Source organism: Vulpes lagopus, chromosome 23 (assembly GCF_018345385.1).
Source record: "Vulpes lagopus strain Blue_001 chromosome 23, ASM1834538v1, whole genome shotgun sequence".
In the NCBI taxonomy this organism is placed as follows: domain Eukaryota; kingdom Metazoa; phylum Chordata; class Mammalia; order Carnivora; family Canidae; genus Vulpes; species Vulpes lagopus.
This window is the reverse complement of record NC_054846.1, coordinates 31,098,395-31,119,043: the sequence shown is the minus strand read 5'-3', so window position 1 is coordinate 31,119,043 and position 20,649 is coordinate 31,098,395. Positions and strand designations below refer to the sequence as shown.

The 20,649-nt window shown below is 38.2% G+C and overlaps 2 protein-coding genes across 5 annotated transcripts in view; one reads left to right on the top strand and one right to left on the bottom strand.

The window, feature by feature from the left end:
• The window catches only part of PLEKHG7 (pleckstrin homology and RhoGEF domain containing G7), a 62,020-nt gene extending 50,477 nt beyond the window's left edge, over positions 1-11,543 (top strand). Inside the window, 5 exon segments of the mRNA XM_041737982.1 lie at positions 4,036-4,160; positions 5,347-5,428; positions 5,891-6,448; positions 8,955-9,050; positions 10,012-11,543. Of these exon segments, the coding sequence (XP_041593916.1) occupies positions 4,036-4,160; positions 5,347-5,428; positions 5,891-6,448; positions 8,955-9,050; positions 10,012-10,118 (968 nt within the window). The 3' untranslated portion in view covers positions 10,119-11,543.
• A 1,479-nt stretch (positions 11,544-13,022) lies between these two features.
• The window catches only part of EEA1 (early endosome antigen 1), a 110,969-nt gene continuing 103,342 nt past the window's right edge, over positions 13,023-20,649 (bottom strand). For all 4 annotated transcript variants that reach the window (XM_041738110.1, XM_041738111.1, XM_041738112.1 and 1 more), the window contains 5 exons: positions 19,617-19,802; positions 18,421-18,659; positions 18,032-18,152; positions 17,305-17,403; positions 13,023-16,600 (listed from right to left, as the gene is read on the bottom strand). In XM_041738110.1, coding sequence (XP_041594044.1) covers positions 16,478-16,600; positions 17,305-17,403; positions 18,032-18,152; positions 18,421-18,659; positions 19,617-19,802 — 768 coding nt within the window. In that variant the 3' untranslated portion in view covers positions 13,023-16,477. The remainder of the gene's footprint in view (positions 16,601-17,304; positions 17,404-18,031; positions 18,153-18,420; positions 18,660-19,616; positions 19,803-20,649) is intronic.

Below are 20,649 nucleotides of genomic sequence, written 5' to 3'. Positions count from 1 at the left end.
GAGGAGGTGCTGGGTGGTAACTCCTGATTGAATGCACATTGTTGAGAACCTGTGATATTTTAGGGTTTGCCCTAGATGTCAGGTTGGGACACAGTGGCCACCTGGCAACTGCTGACCAGGAAGGGTAGACATGTGTCCAGCATTCTACATCAAGGGGCTGCTTCATGCATTTTCTCCTTCCAGTGAGTTATACAGAGAAGTTACACTTAATCCCATGGTATAGATGAGGAATCTGAGGCTATAATCGTGCTCAAGTTCACCTGGCACGTCAAACAGCAGAGACCAGGCCCGCGTCAGGCCGCCTCAGCATAGGTAGGCTTCCAGAATCACAGCAACTGGCTTGGCAGCCAAGTTGAGGGGCCCAGCCAGGAAACTGCTAACAACAAGAAGTTGTTGAGTTCTTGGACAGGAATGATAGGTTTCCAATGCTGATGAAGAAAGAGTTACCAGAAGCAAAGCGCAAAAGGGTGCATAGAAGGAGACCAAAGTAGAGAGACCTTTACTTTGTGAGTGAAACTCCTCAGTGAAGCAGGGTGAGGCGAGAAGATCCTGGGCCTGGGCTTCTCAACTGCTCCTTTCCCCATAAGTCGTGCCCTGCCCACGTCCATTTGAAAAGATGACAATTTTGATTTTTTTAATTATTCGCCACTTCAAAAATAATTATACCACATCACAAAACCAAATCAAATAAGGAAGCAAAACAACTCTGCACTAAGACTGCCTTTCCCTACAAAATTGGCCTCCACTTGGCATTATCAGAGACTTTGATTCGCCCCTTGCTCTATCTGCCAACCCTGTGAGGTGTATCCTAAAATGTCTATCCTATCCTAAAATGTCAGAAATGCACATAAATAGAATAAGATAAATGTGAGAGAGATTTCAAAGGTGAAGGCAGGAGGACTTGATGATTGATGAAAAGAGTCAACAGGAAATGAGTCGAAGACACCCTCAGGTGTTCTAATCCGTGTGCCTAAAAGGTTGGTTGAACAACACTGAGGATAGACAAGAAAGTGGGTCAGGGAGTCAGTTTTAGGATTCAAGTGTAGGTGAGAAGTCATGATGAGAAGTCATGTGGAAGCTGAATAAACATGCTCACGACCATCTCTCAGTGAAAAGCCGTGTCAGATGTGCATTCACCCGTCACATGGGCTCGGGGTGCTTGCATGGAGTGTGAGTCGGAGGCTGGCTCTGCATCCCTGGGGAATGGGTTTTTCTGCACGGCCCAGCATGAGTCACCAGTGAGTCTACATTCTAACAGGTGGGAAGGGGAAGAGGGGACAGGAGATCAGAGCCCTGCTGTTTAAGGATGTGACCCAGAAGTTACACACTTGTGCATATCCATCTGTAGATTTAGTTGCTTGGCCATATTTAGCTACAAGGGAAGCTGGGAGGTGTAGTATTTATTGGAAGTGGACATGTACACACTGAAACTCAGAAATTCCACTACTACAAAGGGGCCTGAATGGTTTTTGAGGGACAAGCAGCAAGCAGTCCTTGCAGCAGCTTGATTTGTGAAAATGAAAGTTTCTAGTAGTAATAGTTTAAAAAAATATTCAGGGACAATTCAAGATTGAATAAAATGTACACTGTCTCTCCATGCAAGTATGGAATCTTTCCTCTAAACTGACAAGAGGGGAGGAAATAGAAATGAACCCTTAATATTTTATATATGACTTAACCTTAGCCCCACAGTTTCCTGGGATTTACAGTAAATGAGAAAGAGCAAAAATAAATAAATAAATAAATAAATAAATAAATAAATAAATAAATAGAAAGAGCTTCTAGAATAATAAGTATTTTACTGATTTTTCTTATAGTTTCTTTAAACATCTGTTATGTCTACCTCGGAATGGATTGCCTTTTCCTCTGAAATTATTTACATTTAACCATTCCTATTTCTAATTTCCAAGGAAATTGAATAGACTAGGGAAGGCTAATCCTCATTCTAATACTCGATTTCTCTTCTACTACTATCCCCTTCTTGGGGAAAAGTATAAAAGCCAACTTGCCTGATGTAACTATAAAAAGTGGTATTAGAAAAGTTTGTAAATCTAAAGCTACACAATGAATATTTAAACATGTACAGACACGTTGCAGAAGTTGGGAAACAACTTGGGAATGACTTTTTTTGTTAAAGATTTTATTTATTTATTCATGAGAAACAGAGAGAGAGAGAGAGGCAGGGGCACAGGTAGAGAGAGAAGCAGGGTCCACAGAGGGAGGCCGATGCGGACTCGATCCCGGGTCCCAGGATCAGGCCCTTGGCTGAGGGCGATGCTAAACCGCTGAGCCACTCGGGCTGCCCAATGACTGTCTTAATCAGCGACGGCTGTCATAACAAAATACCACAGACGAGGCCACATAAAGGACAGGACGTTATTCCTCTCAATTCTGGAGGCTGGAAGTCCATGATCAGGTCGCCAGCTGGTTAGGTTTGTGGTGAGGGCTCTCTTCTCAGCTTGCAGACGGCCTCCTTCCTTCTCAGTGGCCCCACGCAGCAGGGAGAGAGGCCTTTCTTGTGTATCCTCTTTCGATGGCTCTAATCCTATTGGATCAGGGCTCCACTCATATTTAATCTTCCTTACTTATTCCCAATATAGCCACAGTGGAGGTCAGGGTTTCAACACAGGAGTTTGGGCGGTGGGAGGCACAATTCAGTTCACAGCAATAACAAAATGCCTTTTCTTTTTTTCTAGTCACGTGTACCTTTGCCAATGACCGCCCAGATGAGTCAAAAGGCCAAAATACTGCAAGTTCCATTAGTCGATAGATGTGGCCTAGGCTTAGCTGGAACCACCGCAAATACCATCCACATTATCTTAGATCCACATGGAATGCATCACAAGTATAATGTCTTTAAATTTGGAAGCCTGGGCTCACATCAAATCTCTGCTTTCGGCAGAAATCAATGCAACAGTAATGCAGTTTTCTGATCCGCATGATTAAAGCTTCCGGAGGTGTAAGCCTGGTATGCCCTGATACCCACTCTGTCTTGTTTTCTAGGGGATTCTTTGATTGAAAAAAAAAAAAAAAAAACCTTTCTGCTTACTATTGCCAGCCCCAATTTCGCCTTTTATTTCCCCCCTCGGGAAGCACAAGATTCCTAGATGTTTATCTGTTTCTCTCTGATAATTTCCTCTTAGTTATAAAAGCACCACGAAAAGGTAAAATGCTGTTATTTCTAAATAAGTCTGCTAATAAGGTTAGAGATATTCCTAAATAGGCTGTGTTAAAAATTTAAAGATTGTTCTACATCACATAGGTTTCACCCTCTAAAAGAAATAGAGGGGGACACCTGGGTGGCTCAGCGATTGAGCATCTGCCTCTGGCTCAAGTCATGATCCTGGGGTCCAAGGGATCGAGTCCCACATCGAGCTCCCTGCATGGAGTCTGCTTCTGCTTCTGCCTACGTCTCTGCCTCTCATGAATAAATAAAAAAATAAAATATAAAATATAAAAATAAAAAAATAAAAGAAATAGAAATACATTCTTAGAAAGACTCTGTATACTTGTGAAATAAGTCTCAGAAGCCTAGACTTTTTGCCTGACCTGCCTAAGTGAAGCCAAACTCCTTTCGCCTATGTTGGCCTTTGTCTACCATCCACGATGGTATTGTTGGTATCGTGATGAGCATCACTGCCTTCCAGATTGCCCACCAGAGCAAAAGCAGCCAGTGAGTGGAGCTGCGGGCGGGGGTTGAGGGGGGGTCTCTAAACTTTCTCTTGTCTTGGGCTGAGGTGATCTTCACCCTCATTTTGATTTGAAAGTGCACACAGTCCCTGAGAGATGATGATCGGAGAGCCCTGGGCTCTCAGTGTCTACCTGTAGGTAAGAACTGCAGAAGCCAACTGAGGTATAGCTGGCATCGCAGAATGAGTCAACTGGGGGCTAAAGCCACAAAATCTCTCCTGAGAACGGGCATTTCTTCCATGACTGGAGTATCAGTGGTTACCGTTATGGTGGCTGTTACCATGCATGAGGCCGTGGGGTCTTGCGGTCCACTCAAGGCTTTCTGTTTAATGTCCCCCTTCATAGGGTGCTCCCCAAATGACATGTGTGAGTGGTCGCAGGAGTGGGGACTCCCCCAAGGCTCTAGGGCATCTGCCCCTCAGAGCAGGGAGGAGGGGCTGCAGTGTGTCATAGGCCCTCAGGGGCCTACTGTTGGTTCATCCCACTTCTTTACCAAATGACTCAGCCTTACACAGAGGTAAGATCATGAGCTATTTTACATCTTTTAAGAACCAGAGCTTCTAGATGGCATATTGGCCAGGTGAGCTAAATAATTTAGGGATCTTTATGTAGTAAAATAGATACCCATTAATCCATCTGTGAATAGCTGATCGGTGATGGGGAAGGAACTGGGTGCTGCAGGAAATTAGGAGTTGCAGTTTTGAGAGCTGGATGGCCTTCTTGTGTTTTAAACTACCTAGACTAGTGTGTGTGAATAAGTCAAGCTCTGAGAAATCATCATCCCCTTCAAAAACCATGAGGCTTGCCTCCACTTCAAATAGTGGCACAGATCAGAGCATGAGAATTACTGGCAGCCCACAGTAACCATATAATAAGATATGTTGGTTTCATGCTTCACAACTGGATTCCAAAATAAGGAATGTTGGGATGCCTGGTTGGCTCAGAGGTTGAGCGTCCTCCTCCTGCTCAGGGCGTGATCCTGGGGTCCTGGGATCGAGTCCCACATCGGGCTCCCTGCAGGGAGCCTACTTCTCCCTCTGCCTGTCTCTGCCTCTCTCTGTGTCTTTCATGAATAAATACATAAAATCTTAAAAAAAAAAAAAAAGAAAAGGAATGTTACGTTTTAAATTCCTCTATTTTGTTTCCTCTTTGCTATTTGATGCACATTATATGTCATGCAAATCACAATCTTTGACACTCTTTTTTTTTCAATTGAGCATCTTATATTCAGCACCTTAAGTCATTCAATTATTTACAAACCATAGGCATGGAATCCACTTAGAGTTTAGTGTTAGATTCCACCGACAGAGTTGGCCAAAAGGAGGCTCCCCTTTCTAGCTCAACCAACAGAGTACAAGGGAAAGATACTGGAAATGAAAATCTTCCCAATGATGCAATGGAGACTTCAATGTTTCCCAGTTGTGAGCATCACTCATTATTTATTCAGACAATGAAATTTGGGGATTGGGAACACTATGTATGTTAAAGCTTTAAATCGCTAGGTATTGGACGGAAATGCTTTCCAAGAACCAGAAAAAAAAATAGCTGGAGTTCAAGCACTTATTTCTAAAAACTGATTGGGTTAAGGATGCACTTTAGGTATGTGCATCAGTAGTTACTTTCCACTTATTGCACTACTTTCTTCTTTACTTTCAGAAACGTGGAGGCTCCGACACTGGTTTGCTGTGTCCTTTGCTTACTCCTGAGCTGCAAACAGTAATAAAAGAGGGTGGTTCATGCCCATCTCACTAGACAGATTAGAGGACAAAAGTATTGATCTACTCCCCATGTCAGGTTTTCGTTTTTGTTTTGTTTTGTATCATCCAGCTTCTCTGTTTACCATCACAGAGTTTTGTAGGGTCCTTTTTTGGGGTAATAAGACATGAATCCAATTTAAATCTTCATAAAACACAATGCTGAGTTCCTAGGTGGCTGTCACTCAGTCTGTGGATTAGTTCTGGAGAAAGTTGGGCTTGGTTTCCAAGGCGTGGATAATCCAGCTCTGCCGCTCCCTAGCTGCGTGACCCTGAGTTTTCTCCGCCACAGGCTTCTCTCTTGGTAAAACAGGAATATGGGCCTCGGTGGGTGGTCAGGAGAAGGAAATGAAATGAGGCCTGCAAAGCACTCGATCACCTGTCGCCCAGTATTATGATACCGTGGCCAGGGCTATTGCTGTTGGTGGAGAACTGATGGCCCACAGCGTGCCGTGCAAGCCTGAGATGCCGCAACAGCCCGAGGGAAGGAGACGTGCCAGAAACCAGTCAATGCACGTGTGCCCCAGACTCGTCTACACGTGCGTGGCTACGACAGAGACACGGGGTCACCTCCACGCACTCAGGCCTCCCTGAGCGTCCCCGGACAGCCGGGCACCCGGTGGGCACCCCGGAGTCACAAGGACAAACCAGGAACAGGCCTTGTTTGGGGGAACCCTCCAAACGATCAAAACTCAGTGTAAGTCCCGTCGTGGGAGCCCCGAGGCTCCGGGCACTTGAAGACACCCCAGCTCCGGAGCGCTGGGTCCCGGCCTGGGTTCGAAGGAAGCAGCAGCTCCTCCCGCCGGGAATAGGCCCTGGGAGAGGGCGGAGGCGCCCCCGAGGCGGCGAGCCTCACCCCGCGCTGCTCCAGCGGGGCGCCCGAGCGGCCACGGCGCCGGCGCAGGTGCTGCCTCGCGAAGGGAGGCGCCTCCCCCGCAGAGAAGGGCCCCGGGGGCGCCTGCGCGCCGACACGGGCCTTCCGCCCTCTATGCTTCCCACCTCCAGTAGGATTCGCTGAAGGGCGTGGTGGTCAGGCCCGGAGGCCTCGCGTCCGCACGGGCGGGAGCAGCGTGTGCGCCGGCAGAGGGCGATCCCACAGAAGGCCCGGAAGGGGCGTCCCGGGGCGCGGGGCTCTGCCGGGGAGGGACCCTCCTCCCCGCGGGGCTGGTGCCGGGCAGAGCCGCGCAGACGCCGACGCCGACGCAGACGCAGACGCAGACGCAGACGGGCGAGGCTGCTCCGAGGCACTGTCCAGGCGGGGAAGCGTCACGGGCAGAGGCGACCCTGGGGCGCGAATCTTTCCTCGCACTACAGGGGCCTCAGCTACAAGATGGGAGGGGGCCCGCGGGCGCAGCAGTCTAGCGCCACCTTCGGCCCACGGCCTGATCCAGGGGACCTGGGATCGAGTCCCACGTCGGGCTCCTGCATGGAGCCTGCTTCTGCCTCTGCCTGTGTCTCTGCCTCGCTCTCCCTCCCTTTCTCTCTCTCATGAATAAATGAATGAAATCTTAAAAAAAAAAAAAAATGATGATACAGGGACTTGAGGGGAGGAAGCCGTCAGAACCCCGGGGGGCAGGGGTGGCGGCTTAGGGTGAGGGCTCAGGTTATCCCATATCACCGTTACCTTGGGAGATGCATGTTGTTGTTGTTGTTTGTTTCTTTTTTTGAAAAAAATAATGAAAACAATCTTTTTTTAAAGCTATATGTCCATTTTATTTTCTGATGTCACTACCATCTCATTATATATATATATATATATATATTTTTTTTCCCCATTCCTCTCAGCTGTTATTTCAACTGTTGAGACACGTAGTGCATGAAGCAAACTAGCAGCAGAGAGAGAAAGAATAAGGGGTAAAAAAAGAAGAGATGGTGCTTCGGAGTGATTGACAACCCAGTTTCAAATCCTGGCCATGTCCTTTACAAGCCGGATGAGCTTGGAAAAACCAAATCAGTTTCCTGGTTCCTAAGTAGGAACTAGAGGGCCTATTCGGCTGGTGTGTGGCTTAAATGAGACAAAAAGGAGGAAAATACGGCCCAGTGCCCAGTACACAGTAAGGGCTTAATAAATGGTGTCAGTTATTATAATTATTATTATATTAGAATGTCAGGCAAGAAAAGGGGCAATTCTTGACCGCATATCTCCTCTCATTTTATTTTACAGGCCTAGCTGGACTGGTTCCCTTTGCTTATAAAGTCCCCTGTGCCCATATTACAAACCAAACAGATGAGGGATGCTTTGAATAATTGGGAACTACAGTTGCAGTTTTTGAGGCGAATGGACTCCAAATCCAGCCAAGAACAACAACTTGATCTGTGAAGCCTCACTTGCTACGAGGAATTTATGAGGAGGAAAATCAGGGAGTAAAACAAACGCAGTCAGATCTTTTTTCCAGAAAGTCATTTTAATAGTCCTCTCAACCTCAGAGAAGCTGGACAGAATTTCATGACCTTAAGAGACTTTGTTGTGTTAGAATTTAGGAATTAGGAGGCTTAGACCACTGAGTGGTACCTGTGATACTAGACTAGTTCTTGCATTAAGAAAAGTCTTACATTCGCTTTGATACTGAAATGTGTCCCAGCCCACTGGCAGGGAGTCTCAGACCCACACGTTTCATCGAATACAAATAATGACAGCGGACGAGCACCGAGCACCGAGCACCGAGCACCGGCTTAAGGCTCAGCCGGAATAAAGGCCGGTGCCACCTCCTCCACCCCTGAGGGCTACTTGATGTGACCCGAGGACCAGCCTGGCTTGGTTTTCTGTTTGTTCCTACACCTAAACTAACTGTATAGGCTGCAGAATTTTACTCCCTGTGTTGTATTAATAATTCAAGGAAGAAGCTTTCATTTTAAAAAAGCTCCTACCAAAAAAACAAAAACAAAAAGAAAACAGAACAAGTGGGGGGAGGGGTTGCTTTTCCCAGTATCTCCTGTCATTTCTCTAAGAGACCAGCTAGGAAACGACCCAACAGACTGATTCTTTTGTAAGAGCAGAAACCACATCAACACTTCTTTTTGTGTTTCACATTTCACGTAGTTTGGGAAGGCTGAATTTTGAGTCAATTTTTTGGCCTGTTGTGACGCCCTCAGATTTGGTATTTTTGCTACATCTTAACTTGTTTATAACCCTTGTTTTGCTGTGATTTCACTTTAAATACAAAGTAACATTTTAAAAAGGAGTGGTGGAGGGATCCCTGGGTGGCGCAGCGGTTTGGCGCCTGCCTTTGGCCCAGGGCGCGATCCTGGAGACCCGGGATCGAATCCCACATCGGGCTCCCGGTGCATGGAGCCTGCTTCTCCCTCTGCCTGTGTCTCCTGTGTCTCTGCCTCTCTCTGACTAGAATACATAAATAAATAAAAGTTTAAAAAAAAAACCAGCAATACCATTTAAAAATTAAATAAATAAATAAACCCACCACATTCATTAAAAACAAATACCCCAGGTTCTTACACTGAGGAACGGTTGGATTTCATATTAAATGATTTGTCTTTGTGATCTTTTTCTAGTACTTGGGCTGAGAAATCCTTGCCTTGCACAACGTGAAAACAGACATCTGCAGTGGATAGCAGCACTCTTATTACAAGCCCAAATGGAAAACATCAAAGGTTCTATTTGTTTTATAGAGTTTGATTCTTCAGATTTGACATAAAGAAAAAAATCTCACTCCAGGCCTTTTATATAATATTAAATGGGAAATCTTGTGTATTTCCTTCACCAGCTCTTGGGAAGGGCAGACGGTAAGAGGCAAAGGATGTGGACATCTAGTCCATATCATGCAAAGACATTTCAGGAGTTAACCGTTTCCTTACACTCGCAGAGTTGACACAGCCGCATCATGTTCTCCTGGACTAGAGGTTCAAGTGCTGCTTCTAAATTCTGCAGCTTAAATAGAACAATGGGGAAAGAACTGCTTTTACACTGCATGATTGGCTTTGAAGGTGTTCCAATCAATTTCCAAAGTCCCGGTACACAAACAATGTGATGTCAGCTTATATGAGGGGCCCCTGCCATAGTGACTTACCTTCGAAAATATGCCAATGTTGATACAGCTATGGAGGGGATACAGAAAGCAGCTGACTCTGATATCTCTATCTCAGACGTTTCCATTTTTGTCTTTCCCCAGGAAGGTTTTCATCACAGCAACAACATGGCCAGACAATTAATACAGTATTGCATTACTCTTAATAACTCAATTTCCTGGGTCACCTCCCTTGGTCTGTTTTTCAAGTTATGCCACTTGTTAAGAACTATTTCCATACAAAATGGAAATTCAAGAAATTCAACTTTCCAACTTATCTATATTCTCGGCGCTCATTTTTCTAATAGTCATCATTGACTATTACAATTCCTTGATTACTCATAACTGTTTTTCCAACTACTATACCATACTCATTTAATCCATTTGCATTTTCATAGATGATTAGAGATATTTATGATATATTAGATTTAAGAAAGAAAATGGGAAATATGCAAATGTTCCTTAGTCTTCAGTTTTAAAGAGTAAATCAGTAAACACAAAGGTAAATATTAGTCCAAATATGTGAAAAATTCATATATTTTAACAGAAAACATGGATGGCACAATAACAGCAGCAATCTCGTTTCATCAATAATCAGGATACCAAGAATCTATCTTTATTTACATTGCCTGCAGAATCCTCTGAAATTTAAGGATCTAAAACAAGTGATGCACCTTTTTAGATATTAGGGATTAAGACACTCTTTCAAACTTTTGTAACATTTAGTGATGGGTTAGAAGGAATTGTGCATCTTAAAAGAGTTCCAGAATTTGAGAATTTGAGCCAGGAAAATCCTCAGTATAGAGGAATAATGACTACAACAAATGTGAACTATGAGGAATTTTTTGGCAGGCATATACTGATACCTAGACTACCTTATAATGTTTTAGTAGGACTTGAGGGAAGCATGGTGCTATTTAAAATTTGTAAAGGGTGAAAGATCAGCTGAATGGAGCGTCAGGAGGAAAGCAATGCCCACTGCTTGTGCTCAGTATGGACTCTAGCATCTCACTTTGTCTATGTCAAGAACGAAACTTAATTTCCTACATGGTTTGTACATCAGTCTTACTGCTTTGGAGTCTTCACATGCAATAATAATTCTGATGTATACTTTGCTCTCCTAACAAATTAAGCAATCAATAAGGTCTATATTTAATAGTCTTAAAATTCCTATTTGCCAACAGTTTCCTCATCTCAGGTATATTTTATAATACTCTAACTCAGAAATCCCTGAGATTAAATTCCCTTATTTTAAGAAAAAAAAAAGAAAGTATCTGTTCCAGTTTCATCAGATAGCAGTTTTACATGGGAGCTTTTCATAGAAATAGTTAAGATATCCTTCTCTGAACCTCATTTTTTGAAGATTGATGAAGTTTGTCATAAAACTACTTTCTGGTTTTGAGTGGTGTGTGTGTGTGTGTGTGTATGTGTGTGTGTGTTAGCACAGTATAGTTAAGTTTATTTGGCAGAAAGGACTTGAAACATCATTGGTATTTTTAGGAAGAAAGGCAGCTTGAATTGTATTGTCATGGTGCAATATACTATTAACTGCATTTAAAAAACTAGTTCTTATATAATCAGATTAAATAAAAAAGAAATCCACATATTTCAACTTCAGGAATGCTAACTTTTGCAATTTTAAATTTATCAATTTGGGCTTTAAGTTAGAGGATGAAAAAGAGAGGATGATGCCTGAGGAAGTCACGTGCACAGTTAATTGAGGAAAACACAGATTTCATCACGTAAGCCAGGCAGTACAGATGAGTGCAGCATAAAGGGTGAAGCACTGCTAGAAGAGAGTGTCACACTCTCTGTATAATAATCTCAGATATTAGAGTAAGTGGAAATAAGAGGGGGCAGCCCTGGTGGCTCAGCGGTTTAGTGCCTGCCTTCAGCCCAGGGCATGATCCTGAAGACCCAGGATTGAGTCCCATGTCAGGCTCCCTGCATGGAGCCTGCTTCTCCCTCTGCCTGTGTCTCTGCCTCTCTCTCTCTCTACATCTCTCATGAAAAAATAAATAAAATCTTAAAAAAAAAAAAAGAGGAGGAAGATCTGGAAAGCAATAACTACATTAATGTTTAAGAATAAATGAGAGGTAAAAAAGGGCAAAGAACAGGGACTAGATTTCAAGTGAGTTCCTAGAGATGGAACCCAGATAAGACTGACAGCAATTATGAGGAGAAAACAATATATATTTATGCAAAGAAGATTTAGGAAGAAATTTCTGGCCAAAAAATAATATACATATTTTTTTTAGAAAAAAAATCAACAATCTTACAGGAAATTTTTAGATATAAGCCAACCCAAAAGGAAGGTAATGGACAGGGATGAGGCAATCTCTTGGAATTCCTTCCTAAAGTCCCCTGAGTCCACTAAGTATATATATGTGTGTGTGAGTGTGTGTGTGTATACATATAGATATAAATATATTTATATACATAAAAATCTATACTTATATATTTTTTATAGCTATTTTCACCCTTAAATCTCAACCAAGGGAGAGAAAGACTGAGTAAATAAGCATCAAGATATAAAACAGCTTAAGAATACACTATATATAAAGAAATATTAGCACTTCTGTGTTCATCACAGCACTATTCACAATAGCCAAGAAGTGGAAGAAACCTTAATGTCCATCAATATGAATAGATAAAGAAAATATGGTAGATACATACAATGAAATACTGTTTCAGCTTTCAAAAGAAGGAAATTCTGCAACTCACAACAATACAGAAGAAACCTGGGCATTATGCTAAGGGAAATAAGACAGTCACAGAAAGAGAAATACTGTGTGACTCTACTGACATGAGGTATCCAAAGTAGTCAGATTCATAGAATCAGAGCAGACAGTGGTTTCCAAGGGAGGAGGAAAAGGGGATTTACCAATCAATGGCATAAAGTTTCAGTGAAGTGAGAGGAGAAAGCTCTAAAGGTCTGCTGTACTATACAACTAAAAAGCTGTCAAAGAAGATAGCTCTCATGTTAGGTATTCTTACCACAATAAAATTTTATAAAGAATCTGCTATATATGTAAACTGGAATTCTATAAAGCTCACAAAATAACATATCTAATATATAATCTAGTAAATTCTTTTTTTTTTAATCTAGTAAGTTCTTAAAGATATACACATTAAACTCTTCAGAGGCAAGCACATTCGAGTAAAATGAAAGAACACTTCCAGAACTTTGGTTCCTGGGAAAAACACAATACAGAATGATGGCATCCTGAGCCTTCAGAAGTGTATCTTTAAATGGTCACCTGGGTACTAAACTTAGATAAACAATGAAAGACGGAATTACTTCGATATTGTGTAATATTTCTTTGTAGTTGTTAATTTTCCACAATAATGAATGGAAAGGGAATGAATGTCTTAAGCAAAATGGCTTTAGTAATTTCTCTTGAAATTATGAACTTACTATTCTAAGTTGAACATCAAAGCTTACCCACTCTCTACAATCCAAGGGCAAAGTTCTAACATTCTGTAAATAAATACAAAATGGTTGCTGTTTTATACTTTTTTAAATAGACAAAATAATTTATAGTCACAGAATACATCTACTAGAAAGAAATGTTTTTTAATATCATCTTTAACAAATTAAAAAAAGCAACAATTCAATAAGGATCCTTCCATTGTTCTTTATACAGTTTTAAATGCTGTTGTGTAATTTATCAGTTACATTTATTATCAATAAACCTTCCACTGAGTTTAGAAATTACTGTATTTACTGAGCTAAACTCTCTCACAAAATAAGGCACAACTACATGATCACAAGTAGTAAACACAATACAAATAATGAGTTCAAAATCTAAATGAAAAAATATTCATGCAAAAGTTTCTATAGAAACTATGAATATATGATCCAGTTCAAGGAAGTACAGGATGTCATATACATAACTGCATCATGTTACAATAAATTCATTACTTCTACACAGAAAGAACCTATTTCCAATTCTATTTTATACAATTTTACATAAATTTAGTAAGTTTATGCACAATATTCACATCTGCAACAATAACAAATTGATCATTAAAATTCAGGCAAAGGGCAATTAAAACACGATAATGTGTGGCACATTATAATTACAGAATACCATTCATCAAGCTCATGTCTAGGAATACTAAATTGATGGCACATTTAAATCTTATGGATCAAATCATCCATGGTTTTATAGCCAAAGTGCATTAAAAAAAATTGCTATAGTCAAATAGCTCATGAATATCAAAATATATGATCATAATTTGCTCTCCACTTAAAAGCTAAACATTTTTATGCAAATGCAAAGTTAAAAAAAAGTGGCTTCAAAGTTCTCAAAACTATAAAATAATCTTAAAGCCTTTCTAAGAGAGATGGGAAACTAACAAATTTGGCAGTTACTATGTGACATTACCGTGAGGAAACTATTACACTAGCTAATTCCACATTAAGAGGTAGTTGAACAAAATGTTATTTGTACACTGCATTGAGGTCTTTGTGTTTGTTTCCCTCTTTTTGCTTCAAAATGAACTAATTCTATACCAGCATTTTTGTCTTCTTCCTATTAAAGGAAATCTATAGGTATAGTTTATTGTACACTAACCCAGCAAAACTTGACTTTAATTCACATTTCTGTGCTCGGGTTTGGAATTTACTAACGTGTGATGCCAACAGACTTTGCGTTTAGAGCCAAAAGCTCAGATATGCCAGCTTTAACTCACTGACAAATAGTACCAGCAAACATCTAAAATATAGAGCCAATAAGAACTCAAAGGATGACTTTTTATTAAAAGAAAAATAAAATTCTGTTTCCAAAACACTTTAAATTCAGAGTTAATATGCAAAAAAAAAGTTTTATTTCTAATATTATTAGTGTAGTAGCCAATGGTAAATTATTCAGGATCTATAAAATGAGATCTAGTTTTCATTTAGCCAATCAAATGCATATGGTTTTATTTGTTGTCCTCCCCACAATATTTTTGTGAATATGTGGGTGGGGGACAAGACAGGGAAAACTCCTTCAGTGCACCCAATTAGGAGATGAAGTAAACAATTATTTGAATCTAGAATTCTCATGAATTTTTATGATCTTAAAAAAAAAAACAGTGCTATATCTATTTTTCCAACACAGAAAGTTTCTAAGTTTCATATTAAGTTTCTTACCTGTTAAAGTGTAGAATTAATACTATTTGAAAGGATTTATAAGTATATAAAAATGCATAAATAATTTTAGCTCAATTTATATTATTCAACTATTATTTTTAATTTAAAAAAATCATTGTATTTCCTCTTTAAATAAGCTCAAGGATATTTGTTTATCCAAATCTAGGGACTCAATCAGGGTCCTTAATAACTACTGACAACAGGATTTACTTAAATGAATTTTTTAAAAATAATTAAATGAATATATGGCAATCTCTTTTAGTACACAGATGTTACAGATAAAGCATAAATACTTTATTTCACCATGATATCTGAAAGCAAGTGTATATTATAAACTATTGCAAATGAAATATTAACTCCCATCCTTCCCCGCTATTATTACTAAATGATTACTGTGCACAAATGGATAACTTCACATTTTTTCTCTAGAAAGAATAAACCAATATTAATGACCTCTACAGATGTTTTCCAATTTGCCAAATTAATAAGATCATGATAAATTAAAGTTCAATTTCATTGTTCAGGATACAAATAAACTAGCTTTTAATTAGCCATTTTCAGTTCTGATTATAACTTTGGGATTCCCAAATACATTTGTTTTTGGTGATATTCTATTCTCCACCTGTTACTTCAAGATAATTTCACAGCAATATTTTTGGGAAGTAAAAAGATTTACCAGCTGGTATGGAACCCCAAATTCAGAATCATTTTAAATTTAAAGTTCACGACTTTCAAAAATGTTTTCCTGTTAGGTAAGAAAAAAATGTAAAGTAGAATATTTAATGTCTCCTTACCATTTGTATTTGTTTTCACAGATAAGACTAAAGCAGTATCAGTTATTGGCTTTAAGATGCAAAATTATAAATAGTGAAGCTGAGCTATGCTTGGAAAGGTTAAACCAAATAAAGGGGAAAAAAAATAGATCCATTAAAAAAGCAAACTCAGATTCCCAAAGAGGCAGGAGAGACAGTATGAGGCTAATCTCAGATTAAAATGGAAGTTTTTCCCACTTAAAAGAAACTGAGAATAGAACCATTATACAATTTCTATTATTCATCCTCCAACTGGGGTGAGAGTGAGAAATTTTATAGAATTCTTCATTGAGAATATGAGAGTTTAAAAATGAGATAGAAATAAGACAAAGAAAAAGAAAAATTAACCCTAATCTTTAAAATACAATCCCAGGATAACCATAAAGTAAGCAAACTGATTTTACAGAGGTTTCCAGAAATTCTACCCAAGAGAATTTAATCAACATTGTTAAAACAAAAACCATGTTCGAATTCATGGTTAATATATATTTCAACATAAACTGCATTTAGAACACTTGAGTGGTAAATTTATAACGTAACAATGCAATTGAGCTATGGATCTATATATAAGAAAAACAGAAAGCTTTATAGTTCTGTGCATGACTTCACAAAGATTATTTAATATAATTAATGTGCTATTGTGCAACATATATGATGTGATAATACCGCCCATGTACATTTTTGTACATGAAATTTGGGAGAAAGAAGTAAGCTAAGGAGATGTATTCATGTCATTTGTGAACAATGAAATTATATTTAAAAAAATACATTGCTATTGCTATTTTCTGTCCAAAGTTTATTTACATTTCATTGGCTAATTCTAAACTTGGCATGAAAGCTGTTCCAGGGGTTAAAATGGAAAAAAGTGATGAAAGATGAGCCCAAGTCTCACAAAAATAGAAGAGTTTTTACTTGCTAACATTCCAAAATATATGAATTCTAATTTGGTCTAATATTGCAACCACTGTCCAAATCAAATAGTAGTCCAAGACCTCTATTAAGTGCATTTATTAAAAATCTAATGTTAGTGTAATACTACTCTGACGTTGTGATAACCCATTATCCTTGCAAGTCATTGAAACATGCATCACAGACACGAACAGGCTTCTTGGAAGAAGGAGTTAAGGCATTTTTGGCTGAACACTCAGCACAGAAGATATTCCCACACTGTCTGCAGTGATGCTGTAAATGACAAAAATTAAACAATTTCAAGCATATGACTATACCAAAAGCATTATGAGACTACAAGAATACTGCAGACTGCATTGTGAAGGCATATTAACTTTTAAGTGATTAGTGTCTTATTTAATAATATAATATTTCAATATGTCAAGTTAATCCCTTAGTTATCTGAATGTTTCCTATTTATCAGATATTATGTTAAATATTTTATATGAAATTTATCATGGAATTCTCAAAAGTACCTTAAGAGGCATCTAAAAAGTGATGATAAAGCACTTCATTTTATCAGGTGAAAACCATTCCTATTTGCCAAGTATTTCAGGCATAATTTTGTCAAGGGGAATATAAACCTGAAATATCACATGGTATTATTTAATTTTTTTTAATATCTGCTTTTTCTTTAAAAGAACCCAATTATGACTAAAACATATGAGTTTAATACTGGCCCATTGGTTCAGAAAATGATTATTCCAGAAAGTAACCCAATAGGAAGGCAACAACTAAATTTAAAACTAAAATTGAAGCACATATGCTGACCAGAAACTAGACTGTATAAAACTTAATGATTCTATACAGTTGCAAAGTAAATCAATAAATAGAAAACATTTTAATCTGTCAAATGCAAGATATTTTGATGATTAAGACATTAATTGATACTGAGAAATAAAATCCAGAACCATAGCAATATGAACAAAATCATTTACCCGTCTCACTGTTACTGAGAAGCCTTTCCCACAGGCCATACAGTTTTGTACTTCATTGTCTTCAGCCCATTTCCTATTTAATGCTTGTGTGTGTTTGATCTATTAAAAAACAAAACAAAACAAACAGCTAGCTGCCCATACATTATATATTCAACATTTTAAAGACTGATGCATAATTTCTAATTGGGTGCCCAAGCTTTATAATTTTGACTTATAGGCACCACTGGATAGAATTTTAAAAATCGGAAATGCTTTGGTCAGCTTCCATTGTCAAAAGCTACTACATTCTTAAGTCCGAATGATAAAAATAAATAAATAAATAAAGTAAATCAAATTTTAGTCCTCAAAATCATTGGTAATTTCTAATCTTTAGCGATTTCCCATCCATGCTAATCTTTCAACCTTCCTCAGCACCAAGTGGATTGCTTCTTTAACACATAGTGACTCACCTATTCCTTGGTGTTTCTGAATTTTCCCAGTACTGAAAATTCATGAATGACAAGGCTTTCTAACTAATCCCAGGGTCTCTCAGGCAAATTCTTTTTGCTTTTATTTAACTATCCATAACACCTACTGTGTGGTAGTATTGACAGTAACCATTCAAAAGTATTTATTAAATACAGGAGTTTGTTTGTTTTTTTTTTTTTTTTTTTAAGATTGAAAATATGCTTTTCACTAAGAGTTCATTCCAGTCTGAAAAACAGCATCACATTACCAGATGACTTACTTGAAGGGACTGATTTTCTCTACCCAGTTCCTGCACCGCTGCAGTGGTATTATCCAGCTTTCTTTGCAATTCTAGGACTTTGGTTTGAAGTTTTTCTATTTCACCTTCTCCTTTAAGATATCTAGAACAGATTGCAAAGACATCATTAATTTTTTTAATGATAAAGATCCTTCCAGAACATAGATAATAAACTACTTCAGTAATTTCAAATATAATACATTAATTTCAACCATCTGATTGTTTTAAGAGTTAGTTTCTAAATAGCTACATAAACACCTGCAGGACTTACATACTTTTCTTAAGATTCTTCCATTTTAAAAATTGTGGAAAAAGACCATCTTTTCATCACCAAGAATGGAAACAAACTAATTTTACTAGACATCAATCACCTTTCTAATAGTGCTATCCTTTCATCCTGATTATTCTGAACTGTAGCTTCTAGTACTGCAATTTCACCCCGTAAGTCATCTGTCTGTTTCTCGAGCTCACTGACTCTCCGTTGACTGGACTGCCACTCCTTCTTTACAGTGCCTAAGTTTTCATTTAATGCTGTAATCTGCATGGTAAGTTTAGCTTCGTTTTCTTCATGCTTCTTCATTCCTATTTCTTTTTCTTTTATTTCAGAATGCTGAGAAAAGAAGAACAGTGAGGGAAAAGAAACCTATTACAAAAGTAATGCAAAATAAATTTATTTAGCTATTGAATTTAAAATATTGGCAACACAAATACTATTACTTCTTTAGAAAAGAAGGCAGGATATATTTCATTTTACACTAATTGATTCCACAAGTATCTGTGACTCTGAACTGGCTCAAAGGCCATAATGCTGAAATGATGGTCAGCAAGCTTCTTACAAGAGCAATTAACATAAAGCAATTTGAGAATTTCCCTTTCTCACTAGAGCAGGGGAAGAACACATAGTTAGGGAGAGCAAGGTGCTCTGGACACAAAGTCGGCATTTTCAGTCTCAAAATCCACATGCATCTTTTTCTCTATCAACCTGCCAAAACAAAACAAAACACAAAACAAAACAAAAATACAAATTCTTTAAATCACTGTGTGAACTTGAAATTGCAAATCTTCAACTAAAACATTCAGCACTCAAGTTATGTGGGGATATTTGGACTTAATTCAATAGAGGAAAGCCAGATGCTTCCCATGTTGGCATGCACAATTTAGGGAAGGAAAAGTAGACTTTGGTCATCAAAATTCCAAACTGAAGTTTCCGTTCTCCCTTATCAACCTTCACTTTGACCAAACAAATGAGTTTAGCGTTATTAGCATTCATGCCGTTTACCTCAATCTACATAGTTGTGGATTTGTTTTCCTAGCACTAAAAGTCTTTTTATTTTTTTCAATTATGTTTAATTGAATTTTCACTTATATAAACCAAAATATAATTACAGACTAAAATATTTCCAATCACATATCAGCTCTTTGAACAAATCAGATCTCCTTTCTCAATCAAAAATTAAAATACTAGGTGAGAGTATTTAAATCCTAACTTCTAAGGAGAAAAATCCTCTTACTGGATTGACTTAACAAAATCAATTACAAAACACACTCCCACCATTAACTTACTGACCAGTTTAGCTTCCTTCTCAGTAAATTCTTTCTTGAGCTCATCTTCTTCCTTTTTCACCTGCTCTTTTAGCATTTGCTGGTTTCTCTTCTCCTGTTCAAGGGTGGCCTTCAGAGAATCTACTTTCCCTTGAAGCTCTAATTTCTGCTGAATCAAAAGTTGTTTGGCATCCTTGAGATTTGTTACCTCCTATTGAAAAAGGCCAAAAATAAATCATCCTTTATGGTAAATATTTCCAAGCATAGCTGATATTTATACAAGTTATCATAACAATATATATAATTTGAGTTTTAATCTCTTAGGAGATTCTTAAAGTTCAATATTTTAAGCAGTTGGATAAAAAGATGCAAGATTATTTACTTTCTGCTCAACAACCATTTAAATTAAAGTAATAACTTTACATGCATGTTTTGATTAAAATATGTGAAAAACTTCTACCTCTCTGTTTTCCCATTCTTCACTTAGCAAGTTTACTGGTCACCACCTTAGGCATCACACACTGTGTTAGGTTTTAAGAATATATATAAAGATGAATTATATACATTAATTGCTTTAAGGAAGTCACAGTGTGCAATAACATAATGATATAAAGTGATAAATTATAAAGCAAAATAAGTATATTGGTAGACATAAAAGGTAATGAGAGCACTCAAGAGAGAATTTAACCTTTCTCTAAGAAAATTAGTAACATTTTACAAAGCAAATTATAGACAATTAGTTTTTTCAACTGGCAGCCTAGTGAAAATGTTCAAAATAGAAAGGGAAAATGTTCAAAACAGATTATTAAAAGATTTCAGGGAAGAAAAACAAAGAAAAAAACAGTATTCCCTAAAAATCTTAATTCCAAACTCTTACATATTTTTAAGTTTACTATCTATAAGCATGATTTTCTAAATCAATATCTTTTTTATTTTATTTTCATTTTTAGGTAGTCTCATCTAGTACAGAGTTACTTTGCTTTATTCAGTAATCTGAAAACATTAGTAACATAGTTTCAATATACATATAGATACACACTATTCAACAAAAGGGTGAG